Source organism: Muntiacus reevesi, chromosome 16 (assembly GCF_963930625.1).
Source record: "Muntiacus reevesi chromosome 16, mMunRee1.1, whole genome shotgun sequence".
In the NCBI taxonomy this organism is placed as follows: Eukaryota; Metazoa; Chordata; class Mammalia; order Artiodactyla; family Cervidae; genus Muntiacus; species Muntiacus reevesi.
The window spans coordinates 54802991-54823550 of record NC_089264.1 but is presented as its reverse complement, the minus strand read 5'-3'; the positions used below and the strand labels follow the sequence as shown (position 1 = coordinate 54823550).

Sequence of the window (20560 nt, the reverse complement as noted above, 5' to 3'; positions counted from 1 at the left end):
TCTGTCCTCTTCACTGTGGCATCAAAATTGCTTATAGTTACAAAAGCACTTGATAATAGCAAATCACACACCAGTGTGCTCTACATACATACATAACAATTTTTTGCACATATAATGCTTCCCAGGTGGCTCAGTGGTAAAGATTCTGCCTGTCAACGCAGGAGGCGCGGGTGTGATTCCTGGGTTGGGAAGATGCCCTGGAGGGGGAAATGGCAACCCACTCCAGTATTCTTGCCTGGATAATCCCACAGACAGACAGTCCATGGGGTTGCAAAGAGTCGGACACATGTAACTGAGCATGTATGCATGTATGCACATATAATATCTATATAACATATATATACACACACACATATATAATAAATTACAACGTAAAAATGAGAAATTTTCCCACGTTCTACATTAAAGAAGACAACACGTACATCTGTGCCATAGATGAGGAAATCACCAGTTAAGGCATGACATAAAATACGGCACTTATCATCCACTGCTGGGAAAAGTCGCATCTCGCGTTCTTCTTGAGCGTCCAACATTTCACTTTCTATCTAAAACAAAGAATAATAGTGGCTCATAGACTTAACTGAATAAATCTGGTTTGCAACATCTAGGGGGTAAGGGAGAGTCTTTTTCTTAAATTCAACTAAATATTCAGGCTCACCAGATAAACCACTTTACTCAGAAAGGTATTAGACAGGAGCCCAGCTTGCCAGCAAGGCACATTAAATATCCCTTTTAACAACTTTTCCTGGTGGCTCAGATGGTAAAGAATCTGCCTGCAATGAAGTAGACTGGGTTAGACCCCCGGGTTGGGAAGATCCCCTGGAGAAGGGAACGGCTGCCCACTCCAGTATTCTTGTCTGGAGAATCCCATGGACAGAGGAGCCTGGCGGGCTACAGTCCAAGGGGAAGCAAAGAGCTGGACAGGAGTGAGTGACTGACACTTTCACTTTCTTTAATGGTAACAGTCTTTGCAGTAGGCTCTGCAGTTGTCTTGTAGCTAATCTCTCTGTCTTCCCACAAGTAGAGAGCCAAGAAAAACACGTGGGAAGTGTCCTGGTTGAGAAGCACCATATTTCAAGGGCCAATGTCTCTGAACAACTCATGGGGCACAGTTTCAAGATCCCCACCAGTGACATGACCAAACACATAGGTCAATCCATTCCAGGTAGCCAGACCTATGGCACTCCCATCAGTTTTTACAACTCACTTATAGTTCCTCCTAGACGCACTCTACATGGCCATTTTTACATAGGCAATGTTATGAGCGGCACAGCTGAAATTCTGTTGGGTTTCTTGGGAACAGAGTTAAAGGGTTAACTGAGGGTTAATCTCATGCAGAAGGGTAAAGAGTTTTGTCAATCCTTTATCACATATGGCTGTCTAGCTAGTCTGTATATGGTTGCTTCTTGACCAAAGTTCTTGATTACAAAACATTAGGCTATTCACTGCCTTCACTGACCTGAGGAGGCCATGGGACACCAAAAATACTTACCAAGTGTAACTGGACTTTGCCTTCAAAGAGTGCAGACGCATAGTCAGAATAAAGGCAAACACTGGCCACTGTCCCCAGATACTCCACATCTTTCAGTTTTTTAACAGCTGCAGTAATCAAAACAAAAACGACACAATAAAGTATAAACAAAATAATCTAATCTAATGATCTGCAAATAAGTTTTAAATGTGTGCCTTTGCAAGAATATTCTGAACCTGAAAGTTTTATTTTAGCCATTCTAAAGAAAATCTTTGCTGCCATATAAATTTGCCTTTAGGAATTTCATAGTGGTTCACAAGAAACAAAGTAATAAAAAATAAAGTCACTTGCAAAACGACTAAAAATTAAACCTTAGTGACAAGAAGCTTAATGGAACATCTGAGGATAATTCTCAGGCTGGCTCTATTCCTGAGGGACATCTGACCTCCTGTGGGAAAGAGGTGGAGGAGGAGGAAGAGGAGAAGAAAAAGTGAGGCTCCCTTCAGATGTTAGTGGTCATTCAAAGCATACAGTGGGAGGGTAGGGAATTAACATTTACTAAGTACCTACCAGGCCAACGGGTGCCTAAAAGTAGAGCACATATTTATTCCATATAATTTTTCTCATAACCCTTTACAGGTAGAAGAATCTTCATTTTCCAGATGAGGAAACCAAGGCTCAGAGGGGTAAAGAATCTGTCTACAGTCACCCAGCTAAAAGGGGCAGAAGGGAATTTGAACCCAGGGCCCAATTCTAAAGATCACAATCTGCTCAGGACACCAGAGTGTCTTCACAACAAAGATAAAGAACAAAACCTCTCCCAAAACTATGCAAAATTTTTAGAAGATTCGCAAAAAACCATTTAAGCTAAGAAAGATATCTGAAGAGAAAGAAAGATTTGGTCTTAAAAGAAACTATTAGAGCTTCCCAAACAAACAGACAAAAAAAAAATGATATGTTAGATAAGAAAACAACTGGATTTAGACTTGCCATTCTCGCCAAGGACATAAAACCAAGCTCGATTGTTCATTCCCACGGCCAGGTGATAGAGTCCCACTGCTACAAAGTTGGGCTCCACGTCGACAGAAACTGTGATCGGCAGTTCCTATGATAGAGAAAAGGAGCAGCACTGAATCAACTGCTAACACGGTTTTAATTTTATTAACAAAGAAAGATAACACTGTTTTTGTACTCCTTCAACAGGGTTGGCCACGGTGACTTCCAGGAGGGAGGTGAGGTATGCGATCCTGGTGCTGCAGGCGTCTCCAAGGATGGGGAGCTTGGTCAGGAACACGTGCAGCGAGCCCCTCTGGGTGGACAGTGCCAGCAGCTGGCCATCATCTGTCCAGGACAAGGTGCCCAGCCCTGAAATGACAGAGCACGTAAAGGATTATTCAAAGACAGACACGCTGTTACAGGAATCCAAGCACACTAAATATCTTCACGTAAGCTACCAGAGGCATAAAAGTCTTCAAAGTTTTAAAAATAGTGGAGGTAGCTTTTACTTAGACTAGGACATTCATCATGGATTGGCTTATGAGCATGAGCCCCGATGTATTCCAAACTGGCTCAAAGGGAAATAAGTAAGAATTTAGATTTTGCAACTGGATTTGGGATAAAATACAACAGAAATCTTAGAATCAAAGTATATTCACATCCTCCTAGTCAAGAAGTTTTTTGTTTTTAGTCACTAAGGCATTTCCAACTATTTTGTGACCCCATGCGCTATAGCCCGCCAGGCTCCTCTGTCCACGAGATTTCACAGGCAAGAGTACTGGAGTGGGTTGTCTTTCCTTCTCCAGGGGATCTTCTGACCCAGGGATTAAATCTGCACCTCCTGCAATGGCAGGGGGATTCTTTACTACTGAGCCCACTGGGAAGCCCAGGCAAGGAGTATGACTCAACATAATTACTAATAAAGAGGCTACTTTAGGGAATTCTAGTGAAAGGTGTTAATTTGCTTCCTCCTACAATGAATGCAAACCATACATTAACAAACACATTACTCTTACTAAAATGATCAAATGCCAGTTTGCTTCAGAAAAAGCAATACCTTTATGTTCATCATCCAGGTTGATTATAGCATACATGTCTTTTAATTCTGCCAAGTCATGGATTTTAATGCTGAAAAATAAAAAAAATACATATATATATTTTAAATATGAGCGCCAAGTTACATTTAAGCAACAATAAGCTATGGAACACGTCAGCGTGCTCCCAAAAGGGATGCACAGGAGGATCTACAGGGTTAGGGTGGAAAATATTAACCTTTCTGTATCTAGTTATATTCTCTTTAAAATTTTTGCTTGTTGCTACGGGGGTGGGAGTGGTGCGCGGCTTAGTCTTTGATACACTCAGGAACAACGAGGCTGAAGATCCCGAGGAAACGTTTGAGTAGGCAGACGTTCCCCTGAGCAGTACCGATTATTGTAAAATGAAGCAGGTTTCTCTTTGCAGTGTGTCCTCTCCTCCTCTCCCCCCATCCACTGCTCCAAGAGTTCCTCCCTTCAAAAATAAGTGAGGTGTAACAAAGATTTGGAAAGGCCTAGGTGGAAAGCTCTGAAAAGTGGAGGCATGATGTTACTTCAAAGGGCTACTGGGAAGGGTCTAAGTAGGCTTATGCAAGTGAAACCTGTGTAGCACGATGCTGGGACCTAATCGTGATCTTTCTTTCTTGCTGTCTCCCTTCTCCACCCTCCCAGTGCTTCTCCTTCATATATTTTCCCTGTTTTCATTTAATTAAACTTTTGATATAATTGTAGGTCCACAAGTGACTGTAAGAAATAGCAGACAGAACAAAGAGCCCAGAAGTAAGTCTGTACACCCACAGTCAGTTACTCAACACACGAGACAAGAACACACAACGGGAAAAGACAGTCTCTTCAGCAAGTGGTGCTGGGGAAGCTGGGCAGCTGCATGGAGATCAGATGTCGGAGCACAGCCTCAAAAGGTGGTGTGCATCTTTTGTGCACACCACACAAAAATAAACTTAAAAGTTTATTTAAAAATATACCTAAACTCAAAATGGCTTAAAGACACATCTAAGACAAGATGGTATAAAACTCTTAGAAGGGAACATCAGCAAAACATTCTCTGACATAAATCATACCAATGTTTCCTTAGGTCAGTCTAGCAAGGCAATAGAAATAAAAGTGAAAATAAACAAATGGGATCTAATCAAACTTAACAAGCTTTGGCACAGCAAAGGAGACCATTAAAAAAAAAAAACAACAAAAATGAAAAGAACCTACAGAATGGGAGAAACCATTTGCAAATGATGCGACAGACAAGGGCTTAATCTCCAAAATGTATAAACAGCTCATACAACTCAACAAAAAAACTAAACAACCCAACTGAAAAATGAGCAGAAGACTTTAATAGACATTTCTTCAAAGACAACATCCAGATGGTCAGTAGGCACATAAAAACATACCCTCGACTGAGTTGTTTCCTATGTTCCAAGATGTCAAATTTCTGAGTATAAAGTTGTTTGTAGTATTGCTTTGTTAGTGGTTTTCAGATCTGTACTGATACTTCTATTCACTCATGATATTGGTGAACTGTATTCTATTTTTGTCATCCTTGCTACAGATTCATCAATTTCCCCCCCAAACCCCCAGCTTTAAAATTTTTCCCTATTTTCAATTTCTGCTCTTTGTTACTTTCTTCCTTCTGCTCTGGGCTTATTTTGCTCTTTCTAGTTTCTTGAGATAGGAACTTAGATAATTGACTAGATGTCTTTTCTCTTTCCTTTACATCAGTTTAGTACTATAAATTTTTTTCTCAGCTCTGCTTTAGCCGCCTGAAATAGACATTGCTATGTACATCTACTGAAGATTGAAGACAGGACGAGAAGGGGACAACAGAGAGAGAGACGGTTGGATGGCATCACCAACTCAATGGACATGAGTTTGAGCAAGCTCTGGGAGATGGTGAAGAACAGGGAAGCCTGGCGTGCGTTGGGTCACAAAGAGTCGGACAAGACTGAGTGAACAACAAATGTACATTTCCATTTTCACTCAGTTCTGTGTATTTTCTAATTTGCTTTGAGATTTACTCTTTGACCCATGAATTATTTGGAAGTAGGCTGTCTAATTTCTAAGTATACAGAGAGTTTCTTGTTATCTTTGTTACCGATTTCAAGTATGATGACATGATGGCTAGAGAACACATATTCGTATGATTTCAATTTCAATTTATTGAGGTCTGTCCCATGCTCCGGGATATGGTCTACATTGGTGAATGTTCTGCGGGTGCTGGGAAAAATGTGAACTCTGTTGTTGTTGGGTGGAGAGGTCTGTAGATGTCTGCTAGGTCCAGTTGGTTTATAGTGCTATCCAAGTCTGTTGAGAGTTTAACTAAGTTACACCATGATATAGCTGCCTTGGCATCTATTTTGTTTTGCCGGCAGTGATCTTAAATGAACACTAGTCCCTTTATGCACATGCATGCCCTTCATAGCAGCCCACAGTCACAAGCAAATATACATTCCTGATGTGATTTCACCAGGAGCCTTTGTGACCAACACCTTCCCTTTATCTACCCAGTTATTTTCTGTTACTGTTGCCTTCCTTTTATTTTTGACCTTCCGAGTTTCATTCTGTCATCTGTTATCTTCTATATCAGTAGTTCTTTTAGAGGGCCGCTGCAGTAAATTCTCTTCATTTTCCTTCATCTGAGAATGTTTTTTTATTTCACCTTCATTACTGATGGCTATTTTTCCTGGATATAGATGGAAGTTTGGTTGACAATTCTTTTCTTTCAGCAATTTGAGAATCTTAAGAGTTTCCTCCTGGTCACTATGGTTTATGATGAGAAATGTGCTGTCATTCAAAACGTTCTCTGGCTGCTTTCAAAACCTTTTCTTGGCCTTCAGTTTTTAGCAGTTTAACCATGATGAGTCTGGGCCAAGATTTCTTTGGATTTATCCTTTTTGGGGTTTGCTGAGCTTGTATAATATATAGGCTTATGTCTTTCGTCAAATGTGAGACGCTTTCAACCTTTATTTTTGAGACTTTTATGACACAAATGTTAGACATTTTGGTAGGTTCAAGGTCCCTGACGCTCTGTTTTTCCGTCTGTGTTCAGAATGGGTATTTCTACTGATCTATCTTTAAGTTCACCAACTCTTTTACTCTGTGATTTCTGTTCTGATAGTACATACACTGTATTAATTTTTTCAGTTCTAGAATTTCCATTATGGTTCTTCTTAATAGGCTCCATTTTTTTCCCCCTGAGGTTATGTTTCAGTCCATTCTGAGAATGTTGTTACCTTTCAGAACATTTTTATAATAGCCCACTACATGCATCAATCACCTCAGCACTGGCATCCTTTGACTGTCTTTTCTCAAGTGAGTCAAAATTTTCCTGATTCTTCATGTGTCAAGCAATTTGGGGTTATATTCTGGACATTTTGAAAATTATGTTATGAGACTCTGTCTTATTTAAATGCCACGGAGGAAGCTAAATTTTTTTTAAGGAGGCAACTGGCCAGTTGGGCTCGGGCCATACATTTCAATCAACCTTCTGTGGGCTATGATTTCAGCGTCTGTTCCACTTCCAAACCCTTTGCAGTGGTGATCGGGGATGTGCTCGTGTGGCCCACCCAGTGGCCAGTACGGGACCCGGGCTTCGGTCTAGCCCTTAGCTCAGTTCTCCAAGTCTTCGTTAGGCATGCAGGATGTGCACACACAGCTCAGAGATGAACCTGGGAGTTCATAAATATTTTTATAGGATTGCTTTCCAGAGTTCCTCCTTCTCTAGGACCTCCCAGGTATATCAGAATATGCCTGCGCTTCCCCTTGTTGGTCTTCCAGCACAAAAGCTGGGCGCTAGTTGCTCTGCTTTGGTCTGCCTACAACTGCACCAGCAGCCAAGCAGTGAGGGGACAGAGAGAAAAATAAACAGTGGGGCATGCCCCATCTTGGGACCACAGCTGCCCCAGCTGGAGAGCAAGGTTAGCCTCCTCCAGGGTTTCGGGTGCCTGTGGGTCCTTGCTGTCACTGCCATGGCGGACTGCTCGGGGGCTGGGGCATGAGAGAACAAAGAAGGGGGAGAAAAGAGAAAACAGGGATTTCCCCAACTTCGTCAGTGTTAGCGGCTCTCTTTACTGCAAGTTGAGCCAGAACTAAAGGGCTTCTCTCAGAGCTCTCTCTGTCTCTGCTCCAGGGCTTGTGTCCAGGTCTCAGGCTGCCTTGAGTCCCGGCTGAGAGAGGCCAGAAGACAAACAGGAGACTCACCGCCGGCTCAGTGGTACTTCAAAGGCTGGCCTTCTTCTCCAATCTGCCTGCCACTATTTACTTTTCAGAGTCCTTACATAGCTGTTCGTGGGTTCAGGTTTTATGGCTGTATTTGGTGAGAGAGACAGGGTGGAGGGTACTTACTCCCTCTTACCCAGAAGTGCCCACTTTATTTTTATGACTGATTTTCAAGTATATTCCATTTCAGGTTTTGTATTTGGTACACATTTAGTATTTCAGGTTTTATCCTGAGTGTTCAAGGCAAAGGTAAAGATATCTTAGAAATTTTCAACTGCAAACATGTTCTAACTGTGCAAGTATGGTGGATAGATTGACATTAGTTAACAACACCTTGCTGAATCTCTTGACTATTCCTTAAATAAACTTTCCTAGGAACATGTGAATATAACTTACCAGTTATCACCACACGTAGCAGCTTTGTTAAGGGTCTGTGATACTGCAATACTGGTTAGATTGTCTTTATGGTTACGAGTCTGAAATATCTCTTGACCGATCTCTCGAATATGAGTGGAAATGACCACAAAAGTTCCACGTGAAAAACCAATCATGATGTAGCCATCACCGTACCTACAGCAACAAAGGCAGTGATACAGTAAAAGGGAGATTAACTGTCATTTGCAATACAGTAATAAACAAATACCTTAACATTAAGGAAATAGAGAGTATCATTTATCAAGGGCCTATTTGCCAGATAACATGTTAGGTAGTTTCACAAATTAAGTCACAGACTGCAATCCAGAAAATGTCACACTGAGGAGTGAAAATGCTACAGACAAAAACGAAACACATTATAATTAGTAGGGAAAAACACTCTCTGTGTTGTGCTTCTGTACATACCAACTGTAGCAGACTATGTTGCCATAGCGTTGCTGAAACTCCAGATCAATTGGGTTATCTGGTTCATTCAGATTAAAAAGAAGCAGAATTCTCTTGCCAACCACTACACTTATCTGCCAAAAAAAGGAATTATGAGAGGAATGCTCAGTACTTCATGAAAAGACTAATAATAATAAGCAAAGTCAAACAGCATAAACCTAATTAAGAAAAACAACTGAGCCAAATTCAGTGTTAAATGTTATAAATTAGTAAGGAAACAATGTGACTAACTTAAAACATTTGTAACATTTTCCTAAAATGTAGTCTGGGAAGGATCCTTGGGTTTACACATACCTGATATACCCTTGCAAATATACTAAAATAGCTCAATGGAATAAATTTTTAAAATTCTCTGTACCTCTAATAAGAGGACCATGAAGTACAAGAAGTCAAGTCTGACATAGTTCCACTGGAATTAAACTCACATTCAGAGAATAGCAACTCTTCTACCCTAAGGCCACCTGGCTTTGAGCCACAGGGGATTACCTGTCCACACCTGTGTGGATAATCTAGCTCAGCTGTTTATATCATCACTTTCTCCATCACCTGCGGGGCACTGATCAGTGTGGCTAGACTAGTATCCCTGTTACTCACAGGCCAGTACTAAACTGTAATTCTCAGCTGAGAGCGTAACGGTGTTGAGAGAGAAGAGTACATTACTGATTTAGGCTCACAAAGGGTAATGGATATATATATATAAAAAGAGAAACACTTTTTGGTATATTTCCTTGCTTTGAAGATGCTATCAGTTATGAGTTATTATCAATAATAACAACTTTTCAAGAAATAAAGAAAAACATTACTTCATTAAATATATCCTTGTTGATTGTGAAAACCATCTGGACTTCAGAATGTTAAAATGTGCCATGGAAAATAAATCTAAGGTGTTCAAAAATAAAACTAGTCATTTCTGGCATTCTGGTCCCCATATCGGATAAGAATGAAAAATTTTAAAAGATATAGAAATCAATACTCTTGCTTTTCAAGGCGCCCCCCTGTTTTTGCCACCATAAGGAGAGCAGCAACAGTGCTACAGGACGCTATCTCCAATTGTTTTGATGTTCAGTTCGGTTCAGTCGCTCAGTCGTGTCTGACTCTTTGCGACCCCATGAATCGCAGCACACCAGGCCTTCCTGTCCATCACCAACTCCCGGATTAGGTGGCAGCAAAAACAACATTTAGGTCTGAGAAACTGGGGTCTATGTTGGTTTAATAAGTGATGTACCATAATTTTTTTTTTTTATAACACTAGAGATTCTGAACCATCCTAGAAAAGGAGACAGTATATCCCACAAAATTACCAAAATAATCTGGGCCTGGATTTAGAACTCTTACTGTGCGTTCAGCAGCGGAGGTTTGGTCATCAGTCCTCATCATGGAAAACTGCATGTCACTAGGTTCCGATCTCACTGATGTCTGTGGAGGTGAAAATACTATCACCATGAATAAATCCCACACTCAAATTCCATTAACAAAACAGGTAGCTTGCTTTCATTTCTGAATACGTTGGACTGAACAACCTGAAAATCCCACTGCTATAAAGTTCTAGAAATTCAGGATGAAACTGAATATGTACCTTATTAAATGGCTAAGATAAGCCTAAAAGAAGGTAAGGAAGATTCCTGCGGACCATAAGCAAAGATCAAACTGAAAAGCAAAGTGAGTGTAGGAACTGATGCTGCAGATATCCAGAGCAGCATATATAGATATAGAGAGATATAGCAGATATAGATACAGACGATAATGAACCCATTTGACTTGAGCTGGGTTTTGATATCTGATGCTGCAGATATCCAGAGCAGCATATATAGATATAGAGAGATACAGCAGATATAAAGAGAGATGATAATGAACCCATTTGACTTGAGCTGGGTTTTGATTAGAAAAAATTCTTTTCAAATCAGTTTCCTTCCTATGGTCATTGTGGTCTAAGGTCCAAAGTTATACTCTGAGTGGTCTAGAAACTCCCTACGGTGTTCAGCGAAAACAAATCTGAAGCCTCTCCCAAGGCTGTAAACAACTTCCTACAGTAGATGAGCTCACCATTCAAAATGAGAAAATTCACAAGCAATGGACCAAGAGCAAGGGTCAGCAGATCTAAAAAGAATAGAATTGTCAGAAAAAGACCATAAAATACTTTTTAAATGATTACAAACATAAAACGACTCATAAATAGAAGAAAAGACAACACTTTCTTTAAAAGTCCAACCAGGTTTTAAAAAAGAACTACAAAGTACTTTCCACCAATAAAAACTAGGGTCATTAAAATGGGAAGGATTGATGGGATAGAAGATTAGACATATTTGAAGAATAAGTGAACTGATTTGTGGAAATTATCCTGCAGATTGCACAGAGTGACAAAAAGAAACTATGAAAGAGAGATTAAGAGATGGAAGATGGTCCAACATATGTTTAACGGTCGCTGCAGAAAGAGAATAGCAAAGCCAATAAGCAAATTTCAAAGACACAGTGACTGAGAATTTTTCAGAACTGATGAATGATAGCAATCTTCAGATTTAGGAAGCAAGACAAGCAGGATAAATAAAACAAATCCACAGGAGTAACAATGGAGTGCTCTGCAGAATACCCAAGTATAAGCAATTCAGAGAAAATACCAGATGAAACAATACTTATAATGTATGCTTTGTTTACTAAATTATAACTTTAGTATGTCATTCTGGAAGCATAATTCTTGGGATTAAAAATGGGAAATAGTTATCTTGTATATAAATACTAGCTCAGTGGTAGAGGCTTCCTGGGACATGTTATATGTGGAAAAGTATTCTAAGGTCATGTCTTGATTCAGTGAAGAAAAAAAATGCCAGTATCTACTGATGATGTCTGGTATGGACACAAGAGACGGGACCTGGAGTATTAGAATTCTAAAGGACACCAATACAGATTGATGAAAATTACGAGGTTTCTAGAAACTATTTTTACAGCACTGCCTTCCTTAAGAATCACTGGAATCATGCTGTGGTCTGCTGAATATGACTGAGTTACTTCTACCTCACTTTCAAAGCTTTCCAGATACAAGAACCAACTTTCTTCTTCAGACTTCTGCAAATTCTCAAAGCCCAAATTTTCAGTCATTCCAGTCTTGAACAAGCCATAGTAAGTTTTTCCTCTTATCTTTGCTCTGTTCTGCTTGGAGTGAATGACAGCAACTGATAAAAGCCTTCCAATATCCTAACAAGTTTCAGCAGGGTACACGGTCACCGAGGCAGACTAAATTTGCAGCTTCCATGGCATCACTTAGGTTTGACCACATGACTAGGTTCAATTGATACGAACGGCAGTAATGACTGCATGTTCCAGATCAGGCAGTTTACAATTTCTTGCCCTTCACTTCTCTTTTTCCTTTCCCTGGGGCTGAAATGCAGATGTGGTGCTAATGAGGGCAAAACACCTTAATAAATGCAAAACATTAAGATGGAAGGAAGGGTGAGGAAGGAGGGAAGGGGGACTTCACACAACCTGGAGAAGCAGAGACACAGATGGCCTGCTTACTCTGTGATATGATAAAGTGAAAGAGGAAAAAGGCACCCGAACTACGATATTCTTAGAGCCCTTGTCATTTTGGGTCTCTGTTACAACAGTTCAGCCTACACCCTTGACTGGTTTAGATCTTCTCTCTTACAAATTCACAATCCAACATTCATTTATCTCCTCCTATCTCACAAATGCTACAGGGTTTATAAGCTATATCACACATAGGACAATCATATAAAACTACATGTGTTTTATCATGATTAGTTTTCTCTTCCTGAGAGAAGGGGGCCTATGGCGGGCATCCTCTAAGATGGTCCACAATGGTCCTTACCTCCTGCTTTTTATGCCTCAGTGCAATCGCCACCCAGACCCTGAGTATGGGCTGAACCTAGAGACTCGTTTCTAGAGAACAGAATATGGCAAAAATAATTCTGAGATCAGATTATTTATTAAGAGGCTGTGGCTTAAGTCTTGAATGACTGTTCTCACTCTCTTGCCAGCGGCTTTGTTGTGAGGTATACTATGGAGAGATATGCGTGGCTAGAAAATGAGGCAGGCTTCCAGTCAACAGTACGAGGAGCTAAGCCCTGAGCCTAAGAGCCTGCCTATCAACAACCACATGAGTTTGGAAATAGACTTATCCCTAGTCCAAGACTTCAAATAAGACTGCAGTCCAGACTGCTAAAATGACTGCAGCCTCGTGAGAGATGCTGAGGCAGAAGCGCTCAGCTTAGCTGTGTCTGGACCACTCACCCATGAAAAGGCTAACAACATCTGTTGCTTGAAACTGCTGTTTCAGGGGTAATTTGTTATGCAGCAATAAATAGCTAATGTAGGACCTATTCAGAGAAGGCAATGGCAACCCACTCCAGTACTCTTGCCTGGAGAATTCCATGGATGGGGGAGCCTGGTGGGCTACAGTCCATGGGGTCGTGAAGAGTCTGACATGACTGAGCGACTTCACTTTCACGCATTGGAGAAGGAAATGGCAACCCACTCCAGTGTTCTTCCCTGGAGAATCCCAGGGACGGTGGAGCCTGGTAGGCTGCCGTCTATGGGGTCGCACAGAGTCGGACACGACTGACGCGACTTAGCAGCAGCAGCAGCAGGACCTATTAATGTAACTAGCAGTATTCACAGAATGTGTCAGTCACTATTGCTCTAGAAATACTAAATCAGAAGCCAAGTCATCCGAATTGAAACTTTGCCACTGGTAAGATTTTATAGCTTGTGGGTAATACAAATTCCCTTAATCTTGGGAAATTTGAACAGCAATAAAATTTAGTCCTAAAATTAAATTTAATTAGGATTAGTTTGGGACCAATTTAACATATCAATTAAATGAGTGGGCTTTAGAATTACGCAGATCTGACTGAGTCCAGTCATTAAGACTTAAACTGTAAATACACATATAAAATAAGAGATATTCACAAATATAATGGTTGATTATAACCACAGAGCTGATAATCAAAGCTAACACTAGCCAATGGGAAGTGTACAAAGGAGGAAATTGGGATAAAAGAAAAGAAAAATTATTAAAAGTATTAAAATAAAAATGTCCTAGTACATAAAAAGAAAAGGCTTGATGTTTAGAAAATGAAGTTATTGTAAACATCTCTCATAGAGATTTTAAAGTTTTATAGGTCAGTTTGACAGACACACTTTATTTTGGAGGAAAATCTGAACACAGCAAATCAAAGAGACGCTACGGCATTACCTGTCTTAGCGTGTCCCCTTCCTGATTACTAACTGTAATCACTTTATCTTCACCGCCCAAAGCAAGCATGTTTTCTGCATTCCAACATCCACATGTGATTCTCTTAGTATGTTTTCCTGCAAAAGAGATGATTTTTGCACATATTGATTTCTCAAAAAAATAATTTACAAAATCTGTGATGGTAATCTCAAAGTTTACGTAATTTACTATGGAAATGAAACAAACAAGGAATTTAAAATCTCATCAAAGCAGTTTAGTGTTTAAGCAACCTTATTTAAAACAGTTTAAAACCAAGTTTTAAATCAAGATAACTGTATATAAGGGCAATCCTATTCTCCAACTTTTTATGTGAACATGAGCCTAGGTCTTTATACATTAAAGATATTGTACCAAAAAAATAAAAAAAAGATATCGTACCCCTTGACAAGTTTGTTTAACCATATAACAAAACCTATCACAGTAATGTCTTAAGAGAAGTAAATCTCAAAGCACTGAAGTTATCTTTATTACATTCAGCTTTATGATGTGGGAGACCCTTGGCATAAGCAGATTCAACATCACAATTTTGATTATTTGTATATAACTAAAAGACATACAGTGATTCATCACAATATTGAGGTACAAATATGAATGCACCCTAGCGAGACTTATGTTAAGAACTGAGTCGTTTAGCTAGTGAGGGATATTACAGAGCCACTAAGTATCAGAGCACTTTTTAATTAAGCAGTCTAGCCAATGCAAATACTATATTTTGGGGTGGAAATCACATAGCTTAACACCAGGTATTTGTTAAGGGTCCTAGAATAGATAAATACTCAAGTGTCCCAAGGTTAATTAAGTATACAGTTTCTGATGGCAGGCTGCCTATTTTGATTAAGCGGCTCCACTGTTTATCACAAAACCTTGGGTAAGTTAACCTTTCTATTCCTTAGTCACAGTGTCCAAAAACTGGGGATAATAGAAGAAGCTATCTCACAGGGTTGAGATCAAATGAGCTAAAGCACTTAGAGGAGTGTCAGCCATAAAGGAAGTGCTATATAAGTGTTAGCTATTTTAGCTGTTATTGAGACAGAGATCATGTTTATTTTATTCCTTGGACCCTTTATTGAACCTAATACAGTGTTCTGCAGAAAGGAGGTTCTAAATAAATAGTTATTAAATCAGTAGACCCTGAAGCAAGAGTGTGTCCAGTGTGTTAAGAGGCTCAGCTAGGAGAACAGCATGGCTGGAGGTCAGGAAGTAAAGAAAGGTAACTAAGAGATGAAATCACAGTTTTCAAGGGCCAGGTCATAGAGGGCTTGGCTAGCCATTGTAAGGATTCTGACTTTGATCTTGGGTGACATGAAGAGCCATTGGAGAGTTCTGAGCAGAAGGCTCACTCAGGCTTCTGAGTTGAGAATATCTTATAGCAGGGCAAGAGTTGAAGCAGGAAGACCAGTTAAGAGATTGCAGAGGTGTAGGTAGAAGATGTCTGAGCCCCATACCATGGTGGTGATGGTAGCGGTAGAAGCGATGAGACCAGTTGAATCTGGACATATTTGGAGGTAGATACTGTAAGATTTTCTGGCACATTTGGTATAGAGGGTATGAGGAAGATAAGAGTCAGGATAACATATCTAAGAGGATGAAAAGATATCAATTCTGAGAGGGAACACTGCAGGGTTTGGTGATATCAAATCTGAAGTATTTACTAGAAATCTCATTGGAGCTGTTGAGTAAGCAATTGCTTGTATGAGTCTAGAGTCTGGAAGAGGCAAACCTGGGCCTACAGAGGTAGCATTTCAAACCAGGAGACCAGAGCACAAAAGTGAAGGGAACATTCAGAGAACAGACTGGGATATGGGAGATTCTGCTGATCACAGATTAAGAGATTTAGGTAGTACAATGGAACTGGGGTGTCCAAAGTAATAGGTATTAGAGGGGATAAAAGAGTACATTAAGAGAGGTGGAAAGATGCCAAGGACAAACTTCATCCTACACTCGGGACAGAGAGAAGAAAATCTTTTCTTCTAGTGCTCAGAACTCAGGTTAGCCTTAACATCAGTCATGACAGTTAACACTTTCGTGTGCTTACTTAACAGTGTTCTGGGCAGGTATTGACTCATTTAATTAATATTAACTTACAAGAATATACCACAGTTACTGAAATGTGAATCATGTTATTGGGAGACAGGCAATATTAAGTAAACTGTGGCCAATGAAATTCATGCATATTAGAATCATGCAAAGTGAGACTTGCCTGTATCTAACCCAGTTCAAGGAAAGAAATCAGAGCAAGATGTAACAACGGAACAGACATCTAGTTACTGTAAAAACCACTTGCTGATCGTGCATTTGTGCAGCTGCTACTGGAAGTAATACGCCTTGGTTTTAGAAGAGTAAATTATTTCAAAGGAGAAAAAAGCATAGCCGCAAATCACAACAAACTCTGAAAGAGGCAATGAAAGGGCCTAAAATGCTCAATTAACCTGATTATTTTCAGGTCTGTTTTACACAGTTAATAAACTAGACTGAGATTAGAATCAATATTCATTTTAAATACAAAGATCACATAAAATCATGTATATATGAACAAAAAATGACACAAAATAATCATGTTTTGACAAATTATTTTCTTATTACCTCAAGTGTCAAGCTATGTAAGGATTGTAAGTTAACTGGTAGGACATGCCTGTAAATGAAGTGGGATACAGAAAATGCCTACTGAAGTCAAACAAACTAATTTATATGGTGAAAGCTGATTTTTTAGTTCAACTTTTCAAATGAATCAATGATGTAACTGTATAACTAGAGAGCTAAAAATACACATATGAAAGATATACATATATGTGAAAATAATTTGAAATGAGTAAGTGTCTTTAATTGAACAGCACTTTCTCAAGTATTCTGTGGGCATTATTACCTCCAGCATTTAACTCTTCCATTAGCAGTAAATTATACTGGCCACTTGTATGTAATTAAGCCTACCCATTTCACCCCCTACACCAGCATGATGCTACAAAAATCGAAAAAAATCAATACTATTTCCTTTAGGTAGTCAGATGCTAAGTGCCCAGAGGCTGGGGGAATCAAAGAAGCTGAATCAAGAAGGTCAAAGAAGGAATAAATACACATACCCTCCAGTCATATCCCCTGAGGTAAAAATAACTCCTAGTTCACTCCTAGGATTAAATTAGTGATTGGAGAGAGTGAGGGGTCAGAATTAGGAATATGGATATACTCTGTCCAGGAAGTTGCTGAATGTTTTAGCCCATCTACTAATGTGTTGATAGGCACGCGAACTACTCCGTGCGAGGCATAATCTGGCTGAGGAAGGGATAGATGGAAACCATGCTATTCATGTACTGGTGTCCAGAGGCACAGGCTCACTCACCTTAGGCAACTTGTTCTATGTAACCTGGGAAGTTCTTAGCAGGTAGTGAAGATGGATCTTCTACTTAGAGAGAGGTATGGCTTGACAAGGGAAGTCAATTTTAAACTACAAAATTTTCCCTGCAATATCAGGGAAATCTGAGGTGATAAAATTTACATTTATGTTAAAGCATCCCAAATATTTAGCAGTGTTTCCAGCTGTAACCTACCAATGACAGGTATCTTTCGAGATGTCTGACGATTATAAATTAGCAAATTTCCTTTAACAGTTCCAACAGCCAAGAAACTTCCAAATTTTGACCAAAGAAGGAAAGACAATTGATCCCTGTAACATTAAGATATAAATTACTAAACAATTTATAACCATAATCTCCTAAGCAGTCCTTTTAAAAAGTGCTTTGTGACTTTCATGAATAACTGTAATATCTACTTAGAAATTGAAGTATAAAATTACAATTTCATTGATTTAGGACAAAGAGTAAGTGCTAAAGGCATTTTGACACACTATAAAATGATCTTAAGTCAGTGAGACCTAAAATACAAATGTATAATGAATAAAAGGCTTCAATTTAGTCATGATGAAATCTCAAATTTCAGGAGATGACTAGTGATAAGACAGTTATTAATTTGTCTACTAATGATTGTTGTAACTCTAATTGTGGCAAAATCTTAATGGAGAACATCTTAAGCTTTTAAAAAGTCTAAAAATGTGATACAGTAAACTGAAAAAATTATTGGGAATTCATGATTTGAAAAAGGATATAGATTTTCCAGCTCTGTCACTATTAAGGGTATCTCAGGAGGAGGTTTGGGTTTCCCTGGTGGCTCAGATGGAAAAGAATCCACCTACAATGTGGGAGACCCAGGTTTGATCCCTGGGTTGGAAAGCTCCCCTGGAGGAGGGAATGGCGACCCACTCCAGCATCCTTGCCTGGAGACCTGCCTGGACAGAGGAGCCTGGCGGGCTACAGCCCACGAGGTCACAAAGAGCTGGACACAACTGAGCGATTAACACTTTCACTCTCTTGAATGGAAGCACAGAGTGTGTCAAATCCTTCTGAAAAGTGAGGTACGGACGTGTACAAGGACAGAGCAAGAAGTGAAGGTTCTCAGATCTAGTAAGACTTGATGCTGGTCAGACACTATTGCCGGTGGATGCATTTCTTGTGCGTCACTTCGGAGGGTCAAGGGAACCTGCGCTAGGGGGATGTTTTGACCTGCTCTGTTATTCCTTGATAAGTAAGTTGGAAAAGCAAAGTCTAATCTTATGGTAGATGTGTGATCTCTTCCTGCCCTTATAGGCCACATGATGCCATGAGGCAGGCATTATTACTAGACTCATTGTACATATACGAAGAAACTGAGGCTTAAGCAGAGGTTAAGCAACTTGTTCAAGGTCAAAATTGGAGTTTCAGTAGTAAATACTGACAAGTTTTTCTTTTCCATATGGCAAACAGTTTCTATTTTAGCAGATCTGTAATTCATTCTGTCTGCCCAGGATTTCTTCCACTTGTGAACTGCCCCGCCCTCACCCCAATCTTCGTGGGTAGGATTATCAACCCCATGGCCCTGCCTACCCTATTCAGAGACCTTTTAGAGAACTGAGAGGATATTGGTGATGTAATAGTGGCATGCTCTTTTCTCTGGCATAACTTGCTGTGAAGAATGGTAGAAGCTGATACCTGCCAGTAGCCATTAAAAGAGTCTAAATATATATAGGATGGATAAACGACATGGACCTATTGTATAGCACAGGGAACAATATTCAATATCCTGTGATAAATCACAATGAAAAGGAATATGAAAAAGAAAGTACATATATGTATAACTGAATCACTTTGCTGCATAGCAGAAATTAACACATTATAAATCAACTATACTTCAACAGAATTAAAAAAGAGAGAGAGTCTGACTTAGAAGTCAATACAGAGAAAGAAAGAGCTGTGAGATATCTAGACTGCATCATCACAACCCCTAGATCCAGTTATGCCTGCAGTCATCCTATTTCCAGATTTTCCCATAAATGTTTTCTCTCTTCTTTGGACTTTTTAGTCTATTCCACTGAAAGGAACTTTTTAAGAAGCTCTTTATACTTTAGAATAACTGTACTCTAATTAATTGGACAAAACTAATAAGATTATATATAACAATTTAAAAAGAAATGAATTTTCTCCTTTTATAAGAAAATAACTCATCAGGGCATATTTACAATGAATGTAGTAAGATCTTTTTAGCATCAAAGCTGTAAATAGTATTTCTAAGTGAAGATTTAAAACATAAAAAAAGTAATCCTTACCTCAAGCCACTGTCTAACTGACTGGTTTTGTTCGTGTTGGCATCCCACAGATAAATGCAACTGGACTTCTCAGCAATCACTGCTAGAATATCTCCATCCTTGTCCCAGTCCATAGCAACACAGTTACTTTTTTTAAAAAGAGGACAAAACAATCACTATACATTTTTTTTTTTTAAGTAGGGGAAAGACACTTAAACACTCAACTATTTGTGATTTTTGTCTATAGCAAGTCCATTCAATCTATTTTTAAAGTCATAAACTTTCTAAAGTAAGAAACAGAACTCCACATTCACTGCCTGGATAACACTAACACCAATTTTGTTGTTGACGGGATGGAAACATTTTGAATTCTATTTTAAATAACATTTTCACATACTATATTAAATACAGTTATATCTAATAGGTTAGCAGATTTTCTCAACACCTGTAAAGAGCCGAGCTCTTTGGTAAAATACTCATCTCGCAACTCCAGAAAGAAATCATGTCTGGAATCAAGAGGAAATTTGTGTGATCAACTTTTGAAGGGTTGTTTCATATGCACAGAGGGAAAAAGAAGGTACTGATAAGAACTCAAATATCTAGACAAACTGTGTATTAAACAGAGCAAGGCTGGCTAGATATAGGATTGCAAACAGTAAGATAGACTGAATTCTGAAATACATAGTAAGAAAAGTTATTTTCATTTCATGTCTTAATATTGAATAGAATAAGAGTGATTTAAGGTAACAAAATAGTTATAAAAAGGAATTGCTCTATTTAATATGTTTCTGTTTAAAATTAGTCCAAATGTTTATTATAATTTAAGAACTTCCCTGGAGATTAACCTTTTCTTCCTTCTCTGATTCTATTTTTCATTTGGAGACTGTTTTTGGGCACCAGCCTAGTGGCCCCCAACTTTTTTGGCCTTTTGTGGAAGACAATTTTTCCATGGACCCGGGGTTGGGGAGATGGATTCTGGATGATTCCCGTACATTACATTTATTGTGCACTTTATTCCTATTATTATTACATCAGCTTCAGCTCAGACCCCAGACTTTGAGGGCCCTTGAAGCAACACTCAGCTTTCCATTTAAGAC

The 20560-nt window shown here is 39.2% G+C and overlaps 1 protein-coding gene across 5 annotated transcripts in view; it reads right to left on the bottom strand.

Annotated features, from left to right (window-relative positions):
• Window positions 1-20560, bottom strand: part of WDR19 (WD repeat domain 19) — an 87820-nt gene that overhangs the window by 62540 nt on the left and 4720 nt on the right. For all 5 annotated transcript variants that reach the window (XM_065907059.1, XM_065907055.1, XM_065907054.1 and 2 more), the window contains exons 4-14: window positions 19485-19610; window positions 17398-17513; window positions 13817-13932; window positions 9943-10023; window positions 8569-8681; window positions 8125-8298; window positions 3525-3595; window positions 2664-2836; window positions 2462-2576; window positions 1493-1599; window positions 423-545 (exon numbers count right to left, since the gene is read on the bottom strand). In XM_065907059.1, coding sequence (XP_065763131.1) covers window positions 423-545; window positions 1493-1599; window positions 2462-2576; window positions 2664-2836; window positions 3525-3595; window positions 8125-8298; window positions 8569-8681; window positions 9943-10023; window positions 13817-13932; window positions 17398-17513; window positions 19485-19610 — 1315 coding nt within the window. The remainder of the gene's footprint in view (window positions 1-422; window positions 546-1492; window positions 1600-2461; window positions 2577-2663; window positions 2837-3524; window positions 3596-8124; window positions 8299-8568; window positions 8682-9942; window positions 10024-13816; window positions 13933-17397; window positions 17514-19484; window positions 19611-20560) is intronic.